The sequence below is a fragment of the Eulemur rufifrons genome, chromosome 18, assembly GCF_041146395.1.
Source record: "Eulemur rufifrons isolate Redbay chromosome 18, OSU_ERuf_1, whole genome shotgun sequence".
Classification (NCBI taxonomy): domain Eukaryota; kingdom Metazoa; phylum Chordata; class Mammalia; order Primates; family Lemuridae; genus Eulemur; species Eulemur rufifrons.
In genome coordinates this window covers 33,859,583-33,871,738 of record NC_091000.1, presented here as the reverse complement: position 1 = coordinate 33,871,738, position 12,156 = coordinate 33,859,583, and the positions used below count along the sequence as shown (strand labels likewise).

The window sequence follows — 12,156 nt, the reverse complement described above, 5'->3', positions numbered from 1 at the left end:
AAGTTAGTGGAGAATGCCCATTAATTATCATAATGCAGTGCCACAAGTGCCATGCAGAGATCTGCCAGGGTCCCCAGAGGAACAGAGGAGAAAGCATGTAACACTCATTAGGGCACCCAGGCAGACTTCCTGTAGGAGGCGGTGTCTGCACTGAGCTAATGCCGAAGCTGATGGGGCCAATCATCATCACATCACCTCCCCACACCCAGGCTCGTGTGAGGCACAGCTGTACACAGTCTAGCACTGTGCCAGACACTATTGACAAACACAAATCCACTCACTCGCAACAACCCTATCATTCCACATTACATAAGAGCAGACAGGTGACATCTCAGGAAGGTAAAAGCAACTTACTCAAGGTCCTGTCGGTAGGAAACCCCGTTTTGACAAGACAGCACAGAGCTCATACCCTCAAGTCCTTCTGAGTGACTGGAACAGAAGAGAAGAAGAATGGAGAGAGAGGTGAGTACAGACATACTCAGGAGGCAGAATCCAGGATCCCACACTAAAGGCACAGCAGGGCAACTGGAGGATTTTAAGCACACAAATTACAAGTGCATGTTCTGCCCCTCTCCAGACAGACCCGAGTCCCAAAGCCAGCGCTGCCATTGCTGGCTGTGTGCCCATTTGCAGTTTCTTAACTTCCCTCAGCCTGTTCCTCTTTCTGTGAATAAAAGAAAGGCTATTTCTCACTGGCGAGAGGCCAGGGAGAGAAGGAAGAGAATGACTTAAGAGCGCCCCCAGAGGCTGGCCTGCAGCAGAAGGCTGCACTTGACAGTCACCCACAACTGAAACTTGGCCGAGTCTCCGTTTCCTCAGCTGAAATGGAGAAAGCAATTATGAACAGGCTGGGCCACTGCAAGGTTTAACTGAGATAACAGGTGTCAGGCATGCAGCAGAGGCTGGAGCATAGCAAGCACTCAATAAACGAAGCCCGCATTACTATTTCTCATTTCTGAGCCAGATCTCACTTCTGATCTCCAAGGTTACATCATCACTAATCATTTTCCTTACCAAGAGATAGCAAAATAAGTTATGCAAAGGGAAAAAATTAGAAAGATATTAAGTGGATATCACCTTCTTCAAAAAAAACAAAAAAAGTTGCTAAATGTAATGTGTTATCCCGGATTAGATCCTGGAACAGAAAAAAAAACATTAGTGGAAAAACTGGTGGGTAGCCACATAAATGTTGATGCCAATATATTTCAACAAAGGTGCCAAGGTTCTGTAAGATGTTAACCAGGGTAGGGAGGACGGAGAAGGGGCTCTGGGAACTCTACACTATCTTTGTAACTTTTCTGTAAATCTAAAACTATTTCAAAACTAACATTTTATTTTAAATGATCGGTTATAAAAAGAACAACCCCAAAATTTGTAATCACTGAAACAAGAGAGACCTTTTGAAATTATGATCACATACTTGAAGGCATCCAAAACCCATAAGGAAAAGTTTTGGCTGGTTTAATGACAAGAAAAGATGCATGAAAGTTAGTTATATTTTAAAATCACCTGCACTCCTCCATCCGACACAACACTTAGCGGCTAACTGCACTTCTTGAAACTGGATTTTAAGAAATGTGGGCTCTTCCAAACAGGTGAGCTTTGATTATGGATTACATCAAGGTCAGCAAACTTTTTCTGCAGAGGGTCAGACAGTAAATGCTTTAGGCTTTGACAGACTTACGGTGTCTCTCGCAACTGTTCGGCTCTGCCACCACCATGGGGCAAAAGCAGCCACAGACACAATGCAAACAACTGAGTGCAGCTGTGTTCCAATAAAACTTTATTTACAAAGATGGGTGGCAGTGGGCCACAGTTTGCTCACCCCTGGATTAGATGGACCAAATGAGAAACCACTTGGTGGGGGAGTGCAGGAGAAGACGACAATGAGGACGGCCACCTCCCCAGGGCCTGAGAAGCCCCTGCTCCCCGCTCCTCACTGCCCGTGTGGCACAGGGCTCCCCGTGCGGGCCGGCGCTGACCCGCAAACGCCCAGCGCTTGACTGCAGCAGCAGTTTTCTTCAATCGCTCAAGATCACCTCTCATGCAGGAGGGAGCCAGCCAATGCAGCAAGCCGGCACGTAAAAGCAATAACTCGTTCACCCTGGAGGAAAAAATATCTTTTGCACGACATGTGTGGGCAGGGGGAAGAGGAAGGGCACTGCAGGAAATCCCTCCACTCCACGGAAGAGGGCACGGCCACACTTAACACTCCGTCCTCAACCTGTGGGATGCTGAGGCTCCCACGTGGGCTTCCTCCTTGAACAAGAAAGGACACCACCATCCAGGCATCTGACAAAGTTCACTGTCAGGGCAAGCATTTTTTTGGTTTGGCTATAAGAGAACAGTCTTAGAATTACATCCCTGACCAAGCTTCCACTCAGCGAGTATTCCTAGAATCCCATTTTTCTTCCTTCCAGATGACCCCTTGTGGAACCAGGTAAGATGGTTGAACCTTAACTTGCTAGCTGAACAGAAAAAGAACGATAGCTTCATTTCAGAAAATGATGAGGCACGAGAGGTCGGAGGGTTGTTAGTCCTGCAAGGTCATGACAGCAATGTTTCTACCAGCTCCATCCTTGTGTGGGAAATAGCTGCCCCCCAATGTGAGGGCTGAACATCTAGCGCAGGGCCAAGCACAGCTGGAAAGGGGTGCAGAGATATTCTGCTGCAAAAAATCGTCTAGTTACTCACAGAGCTGATTGCTGTGTTGCCCGTTAGGATAGGTGAGCTATCCATATTGCTCAGAACAACCCAGGTTTGGCTGGGTCCCGTGGGTTCCCCATTCCTTGATCATGTGATATCCAAGGGCTTGTTCTCAGAGACGTCGACAAAGGAGATTCCCAAACAGAGAGGCTGGGAGAGAAGCCCAAGCTGAGTCTTTCTGGAGTAACTACAGTAACTGCTAAAAACAACACAACCTCAGGACAACACCTAGGGCTTCTCCAAGACCAGAAAGGTTCTCTCCCTGAGCTATTCAGTGAGGAGATTATGTAACTAACCGATGAACCAGGAAGTTAAGGTCAAGTTAAACTAAGAATATTAAATTACTCAGAGGGAAGGAAAATCCCAGCAGGTGGCTGCCTAGAGCTCCCAGGGGAGTTGTGGTTGGGTTTTATTACATGTGGTCTCTTGAAACCTCACAACCACCCAGGGGGCGAACGGTATTATTCCCCTTTTACAGATAATCTTGCTAAGTCTTGGTTTACTTAAAGAACTTATATAAGGTCTCCAAGGTTTTAAGAAGCAGAATGTGGACACAAAGCCAGGCCTGCTTGACTCTGATATCAGTGCTCTCCCAATCTAAACTGTCTCCTGCTTACAGAGAGAGCTCATGAGGTTCCTGCCTAATTTAGATACTGAGACACAGCCAACCAGTTCATGAACAGCGGATAATAAATTAAAACAAATGGCAGCAAGTAAGAAAATCTTTACTGTAACAACAAAAACCAATGAAACTAAAACAAAACAAAAACAAAGCAAGACTAAAGCAAGACTTAATTATTTTTAAAGTCTTAAGCAGTAGAAAAGCCACTACAAAATTTGGACATGTGTCTTTATTTTAGAAAGTCAACTTTTTATGATGGGTCTTTAAAGGTATACGGACAGTCAACATTCTGGCTTAAAAATAAAACCACTAAATTTCAGAACGTGTCGCTACAGTATAGCAAAGGAAAACATGAATTAGGCCACAAGCAAGTGCCAAGTACACAGCACAAATACCAAGAATACCCCCAGCAAGCCACGATGGACATATACCGAAGGACTTAAGGTGTCAGGCGATTAGCATGGCACAATGTCTGCACACAGGTGGAGAGAAGAGTTCAAGGAGATACACAGGACCAAAGTGGTACCTCCAAACTGAATGTGAACAGACATTTACGGTCCATGGCCAAGTACACAGGCCCTGTGATTAGCTTCTAGAGCTTTACTGAAGCTGAAGGGAGACGACTGAGTATCACATTACTCATAAAAAGATTATGGACGCTGCCCTGTGGCGAATATCAAATTGCCAAGTCTCTCAGCTCCTCCCCAAATCTCAGCCAAGGTGTTGGATGATGAATGTGCAGCAACCAGATTCAAGTGTTTATTCCCCACAGATAATTATAAACCACGGCCACATGACCTAATGTAAGGTCAGCGCTCCTTCTTCAAAGCAAGGGCACCGACCGGCTGACAGCGCGGCTGTCTCGCTGGGTTTCCGAATCGGGGTGGGTCGGGGAGGATACCTACAATTCAGATGCTGTCCCCATATGCAGCTAGACAGTTTCGCTCTCTACAGTAAAATAAGTCTAACGGAACCACAGGTCAACTGGGGCAGATAGACTGAGGGTCCACCTGTCCTTTCCTAGTTGTGTGGCATGGGCCAATTTTCCTGCGCTTTGTGCCCTTGTTTCCCTACCTTTAAAAATGACGATATATCTCCCCCCACCCCAGTGGATGCAAGCATTGAGATGAAATGTCATTTACAAAGCAGCCGAGACAAAGTCCAATGGCCACCTTCCTTGATGTTCCACAGTCTCTGGTCTGAGAAATGGAAGAGGGTAACTATCTAATCAAACTTTTCCTGCATCTAGTCAAACCTTCTCTACAACCTCAAACCACCAGCCTCTGCTAAAGCAAAAGGTTCTGCTCCTTCAAATCCCCAGACCCAAGAGGTACAGAAAGGAGCTAACCTCTGAGCAGACTTTAAAAGACGTGGTGGGGTCACAGCAAGGCAGCATGCTGCCCCTGCTCACGTGGCCCCGTTCTGCCTTAGACTGGAGCCACCTTGGACCTCTGTCTTTCTGACCCCACCCAGCGACCCAGCTGCTCCCTTAGGTATGGGAGTGGGTACCGGGCCCCAGTTCATTCTTCACAGTGGCCAGTGCCGAAGAGCACATCCTTCCACGTGCTAGAGATCTCAGTCAGCATAACCCACCACATTCTGCAGCCAGGGCCAACTGACAGGTAAGCAGAGAAAAGCCGCTAACCTTATCAGGAAATGATTTTCCTAGTAGCCAATAAAGATGCTGCACATTCTCATACCGGGCAAGTCATTCCTTTGGGTTAATGGATCATCCTCTCCTGATCCTAAATTTACGTGACTTTCCTCACTTATTACAAAAGCTGTACGTGTTCATTTTAGTCAAGTTAGCAAAAAAGCAGATATGCAACCAAGAAAATGAACTTTTAAAAAATAAATTCCCTATTTTCTTCTTCTGAAATAATCATCACAGTAAGACAGTACTGTGGTGAACTGACCGCCCTTGCCCAACAGGGCAGTCCCAGGACTGTGGGTGCTGGGCAGCCCCCTCTGAAGGGTGAGAAGAAGGAAGGAGGAAGGACAAAGGGGGAAGGGAGGGGATAGAGACAAAGTTTGACAATGACTGCCACCCTATAATTTCTAGGGTATGTGCCAAATTTCAGAGAAATCTGTTAAAAATTGCTTAAAATGATTATTCTTCTGAATTTTAGGCAAGTCACTCATGGTTTATGGCAGTATCCTAAGCCACAAATCACATTTAAGGGGTACTTTGATATCTCCCAGCAAAATTCATCGACTTTCTGAAAAGCAACCATGGAACCAACACTCAAGCAATTTGAAATGCCAAGTGGTCATCTCTGGGAGACCTCTATTTGTTTGCCCAATTTAAAGGAAGCAAGTTATTTCATTTACAAGAATTAAAACGGTTACCAGAGAGGGCACAAAAAGTATATGGAAGAGGTGCACAAGGCTATGTTTGGGAGTAAAAGATATTCAGTTTTAAATAACTGACATCAAGTCTGGATAGGCTCGAATCTCTGCGGCACAGTAGCAGCTTAAGGCAGTAGCTGGGATAAATGCTTTAGGAATACCTTAAGGGCAGGATAAACATAGGCAAGGGGCTCAGTGGGTGGGGGAGAGGGACCTACTGCCCTCCAGGCCTGCCAGGCACTGATGAGATGCACCTCAGGGCACAGACACCCAACTAGACAAAGCTGTTCTAAGACTCTGCCATCTTGAATTTGAGGATGTGCTAGCAGAAGAGGAGGGGTCCCCTTTTTCATTTGAAATCTATAGAGGAGGCAGATTGCAATGCCTGATATTTCCTAGAAGAGTGTTTCTTTTGTGGCAGAGAATCTAAGAGGATTAGTTGTCAAGGACCTGGTTCCATCAGTTACAATGGCAGAAAACCTGTTTAGAGAAAACTACTTTATTGGGGGGAAAATGACTTTGGAACATTTGAAATACTTTGACCTATGATGTAATGTCCTCCAAGGAGACTGAGCTAGCAATTCTTCACTGGCAATGAAGTCACCCATCCCCTTACTGAGTGTACAGGTAAGTAATAGCTCCAGATTGATTGACTGCAGTGAACAATACCCACAAGTCATAAACATCAGCAGAAACCCAGGAAATCCAATTCTGCTGCACTGTTTTCTACCTGTCAGAGACCATAGCTGTATCTATATACTGCCTATATCGGAACCACGGCTGCTGTAGGTTTTCCTCTACAAATTTGCTTTCCAGTGGTCAAGATTATAGCATTTCTCTGCAACAGGTAACTGCAGCCCTGTGTGATCCACATACATTTGAACTACATTCCTCAAGACCTGAGCTAGCAGTGTAGGCAGCACCTCCTTTTAATGACCCTGTAGTGACTTTGGTTAAAGGGAATCTTAATGAGAACTTACTTAGAACCTATCATATTCCATACTGCAAAGCTGTATGCAGAGATGAAGTGGAGAAGAGAACACACACACAGTGAGAACTAAAGTTATACCTGCTAAGGAAACACAGAAAAATGCTGTAAGGAGAAAATGATGAGATTAATTCTGTGGAATTTCTAAAACAAGAATTTTTATTAATAATCTTTATTTATGAGGAGGGAGGACAATGGATCAGAAACGAAACACAGGAGCCCAAGAGATTTCATGACATAGGGAAAGAAATGGGATTTCCAAAAGAGAAGTATTTTTATAAATTCAAATAAGTAATTACCTATCAATATCACAAAGAAGTTCAAAGAGCATAAAATCCAATTCCTATCATTAAGCATCTTATGATCTAGCTTGGGGTAAGGGAAAAATTAGATAGACAGATACGCTTAAACTATAGATATCAAATAATACTAATACTCAAAGACAATTTGGATTTCTTAATGCCAAGGAACAGGTACCAGCAGAGAAAGGTATTATTTAGAGGCTCCCTGTAGACTAGAGTATGAGGGGACACTTCCTGGGGATGAAGATAAAATTAGACCCTGGAGATAGGTCAGGATTGCCTTGAACAAAAAAGCAGACAGATATTTCAGGCAGAGAGAATCAAAGTACGTGGGAAACACACAAGGGCTACTGGAAGGACAGGAAGCACACCGCCCTAAGAAGAATGTTTTAAAAAACAACAGGGAGAGAAATCACGTATCCTAATCACACTTCTGAAAGGAGGAGTTTGCAATCAACACACGCCTAGAACCGTGGGGGAGCAGGAGACAGTCCTCTCTAGCAGGGCTCACCAAGCCTCGCCTGGAGACTGGTTAGAAATGCAGACTCTTAGGTCCCTTCTCAGACCTACTGAATCCTGAGCTCTGGGTGGGGCCCAGCTATGTGGGGTTTCTCAAGCCCCACAGGTGATTTTGATGTGTGTTTGGGTTTGGGGAGCCCTCATCTAGATACAAACTTTCTAACACAGTGATAAATCTGGACTGACGTACGCTAGCAAGTGAATTCCTTAAAAGGTACAAGAAAACATTCCAGTAGATACTTCAAGAAACACAGGTGTATTTCATCCATTGCATACGAAACAATCAAGTTCTTAAAGTAGGAGGAAGCCTCCATTATAACAAAAATCTCCTTTCTAGACTTGCTTCAACTACTTTTCCTTCCTCCCTTTTTAGCCTCTCAAGGTTGGAGTGCTTTTCATGACATTTTAAAGTCTGTATGAATAGAAAGCTAGGGAATTCACTCCCAGTTTGATTTATAACCAAAAATATCAAGCTCGTCTTGTTTCAGGTATGGACGTTTTGTGAATTGAGCATTGGCTGTACCACGGCTCATAATGTCACTTTTCTGCAGAGGCACTGTGGAAGAAAGATGACTGACTAAACTGTTTCCCACTGCCTGTGACATATACTTACTGAAAGGAATAATTAGGCATCTGGTTTTCACTAAAATACACATACACTGGCTAAATTCCACCTTCAGTGTAACCAGGATTATAGATTCTGGGTTCCTATGTAACTACTGCTGTTGTTGCTTATAGTACTGAAGGGAAAGAGATTTGTTATCGTGGAAAAAGAACAGTGAAGGTGACAAGCCTATTTGAATAATATGTAATTTAAATCCACAATACGCAATCTTCAGCATATAAAACACGTATATATGACAATGTTGTGGGGGAAATATCACCTGGAGAATATATTTCCACACTTGGATTTTCAGTCAGATTTTCTAAATCTTCAGGTCACCCCCAAATTTTAGCATGCCAAATGTCTCCCAGCCTCTCTTAATACTTAATAAGTTCATAATGATTTCATGTGGATCCCACAGTGACTATAAAAAGCCAAGTAATCTGAGGAACACTTTCCAATCCATTTAAAGTCCCAAGAATGCCCAGCAAGGGTCAGATGACATCATTATCTATAATTTATTTCAAGCAACTTTGGCTTAAAAAAAATTTTTTAATACTCTCTGGATGAATTATAAATGTATTTTTGGATGTAATTGGATTGACTAATCAAGTAATGCCTTGTAATTATTAGTGGTGTTTTCTCTTCTCTGTGCACATGTTTGAAATGTGATGCCCTTTTGATGTCTCACACCCACCATTCAGCTTCACTCCACAGCCTTGGTCAACACAGCCAGACAAGCCCTCACATAAAGATATTTTGTTTGCATTTGTATTATTTGTTCTAATAGACCTGAGCTGATGTGCACATGCCTGGCACGAAACCAAACTGAGAAGATAAAATAAGATACATCATCCATCAAGTCTCGACTACGTGTGGTGCTATGCAGTCAAATAGAGCAAATGCTAGCAGCAAGCTCTCAGAAGTTCATATAATTAAAACATCATGCTATAGACAGAGTAAGAGTCTGTCCATCACAGTGCATGCATTGTCATATCTTTAAAAGGCTGCATAACCAGTAGAAAAACATCCTGAGTGAGACAGTAAACAAATTCCCTTTGCACAACCCAAAACTGCCATGAATTGAACTAAGATCAGACTTGAAGTAGCACCCTCCCACCCCTTCCATACTGGCGACACAGAGACACTACTCAAGAAGGCTTTGCTTTATGGATCCTTCTCTCTTTGGCACCCCCACTGATGAGAGAACAAGAGTCCTAAGATCTAACAGCTTCAGCACCGGCTGGCCATGTAAAACTTCAAAATGAAGTCCTGGCCTCCTGCCCTCAGAAGCACAGTTACTTACATGGCGGATGCCCACTCCCCAGGGCTCCCTCCGTCTGCCAGAAGGTGATTTTTGTCTGGTCCAGGAGGCCCATGCACAGCTGCAGTCGTGGGCGATGGGGAGGACAGGGAGTCCACACTGCTGGTAGGGGTGTCCTCCTTAGGAGGGTTGGAACTGTCACCTAGGGGAGAAAAAGGATCAAATTTCAAACAAATACTCAGAGAAGAAAAAAACCAACCACTAATAATTAATAACTAACTAGAAGAAAAAACTAACCACTAATAACTAAACATGGCATTACTTGATTGTTCCATAACATTATATACAAAATTACATGTGCAGTTCAGCCTGAGAGTATTTGGGTGCCCTGTCTTTAAAAGTTGTGGGGGTTTTTAACCAAAGATGCTTAAAGTAAACCATAGATAATACATAGTGAGGAGTGTTGTCCCCACTAGAAAACACAATAATCAAAATTAGACCAAATGGAAGACAAATACCTCGATGGTAGCCACAACGACTTCCTAATCCCTAAGGAGCCCAGGAATAAACCAACAGCATCAAGAACAGCTCAGAACAGCACACCAGCCTCGCAGGGTCCAACCTCTTACCTTCCAGGCATTTGTTCGTTCTATAAGCCATTCTTAGTCACCACTTAGTGCATAACACATTGAACAACTCTAAAGAACCTTGTCTTCTGAGCTGGTTTGTTGGATTACAAATTTTAATAGTCCAACGTTAAAATCCCAGACAGAGAAATTTTCATTTCCTGACTTGTATAGGATCGGGGAGGATGCTATACAAGTCAGGCCCCTGCAATGACTGCACAGGATGAATTTAAACCAAAACTGAAGGCAGTTCCTAAATGAGTTGCATGGTGTATGACTTCACAGAGGACCATTTTAGTAAATATGTTTGGTATCATTTGTACACATTATGGGTTTGGGTGGAAAATGCAGAAGACGGAAAAGAGAGCACACAAGAGCAGCTGTTTCCCTGAACTGGACTTCACGCTCTCAGGGTACTCCCAGCTACCATAAGATGCACCTGAACTGCACCCTTCAGAGCTTGGCCCTTCAGCCTAATCCACAATCCCCATTAAATATTAACTCCCCTGGGGTGCCCTGCAGACAAGAAATTTTCTATGAAGATGGCACAAGCTTGGCCTCGATTCCATAGGTAAGGGGTCACAGCAGTGGCCAAAAAACTGCCACAGAAGCAGATGATATACACATGGAGGTCCATAACTCCAGCTGCCAACAGCTCCTGGCAGATTAAACCTTTATATTTCTTCAGTCCTGGGTCCTAGAAACAGAGAAAGCATGAACGCCAAGAACAGCAAGGAACTTGCTCTTGGAAAACCACCTTAGATGGATCTCATTTCTCCTAAAAATGAAGCACAAAAGAAATCCCAGACTCTTCTTAAACTAGATTCCAAGATGCTAATCTTGAAAATTGACTGGACAAAATAATTCTTATTGACTCCTGCCCCAGCTTACAACTAAGGTTAAGAGGGAGAATCTTAGGAATGGAGATCTAGAACAATAGCATTCAGGGAAGTAGGAGTTAGAGATGGTGGTGATGGCTGGAAGAAGGAATTGCTGATGAAGGCAGTTAGGGGAGACACCTGGATGACCCTGTGCAGAATATTCTGGTAGGGAATAGTCTACACAGAGATGGTGGGGCAAGAGACAGGCCCTCTTTCTGCAGGCAGCTCTTCTCCCCGGGCTGAGTCTGTCTGTTGCTAAAGTCCAGGAGACTGTATGATTGGCTCTTTCAGCGAAGCCACATTTTTCCACAGCTCTCACCACAAAAGCATTTAGCTAATTGGAGAAATTCAGCCTCAGTAGAAGGGCCAATTTTCAGGCAAATAGACCAAAACCCACTGATAGACCACTGCTATGATTCCCTTTTATTTTCTTTCTGGGATACAGTCCACTTTGGAACAAAGGCTGCTTCATCCCCTGTGCCTGGAAAGCTCAACTCCATGCAGTTCTTTTCTGCAAATGAACCCGAGGACAGCAAGGGGCTAGAACTCCTGCTCTCCCAGGCCTCTCCCTGCACCCCTCTGGCATCATGAGTAGTGGCTCCCGTGACAATTAAGAGGGTCTCGTATGTAACCCAGCACAGAGTAAACCCTCAACATTGGCCTGCATGATAGCTGCCACTGGGGATTGGCAAAGTAGCAAAACATCATCAGTTCTGAAGCAGAACAGGATCACCTCGATAGCGACTCAGACGCCAGCAGCTCCCTGGCTTCAGGAGGCTGGATCCTGGCCCTCAGCCTTCTCTGGGCCGCGCGCCCTCACTGCAGTCAGGGCATGACACGGGGCTGGGGTGGGGGACAGCAGCAACTGAGAGTCAGGGACCACCTGATTCCCTGACTCACCCCTACCAGGAGAAACCTGTCAATGAGATGCAACTTTGGGGAACTGGAGACCAGGGTCTAACGTTACTTTTAAAAGATGCCTGAAATGTTTTTACAACCAGATTCAGCAGCTCATTTACGTTGTCTCTAATCCTTTTCCCAAGCAGACTGACACAGCACAAATTGTCATTCAGCATATTAAATCACATTCTATTAAGAGAATTCTCTCTTCCTTCCTGCCAAACAGTGGCAATCTGAACCCTTAAGTGAAAGTAATATCGGTAGAAGAGAACATTTACGCAGACTGATCAAATGAAGAGACACCTCACCCTACTGTCCAAGTGCACAAAATGTCTTTCTCCTTCACTGTTCAGGAATGAGCTTATCTATTTAAGAGAATCACTGAATTTGAGGGA

At 44.2% G+C, this 12,156-nt stretch overlaps 1 protein-coding gene across 1 annotated transcript in view; it reads right to left on the bottom strand.

The window, feature by feature from the left end:
* ARHGAP10 (Rho GTPase activating protein 10) overlaps nt 1–12,156 on the bottom strand; it is a 284,652-nt gene that overhangs the window by 17,364 nt on the left and 255,132 nt on the right. The window contains exon 20 of the mRNA XM_069493709.1: nt 9,397–9,556. Coding sequence (XP_069349810.1) covers nt 9,397–9,556 — 160 coding nt within the window. The remainder of the gene's footprint in view (nt 1–9,396; nt 9,557–12,156) is intronic.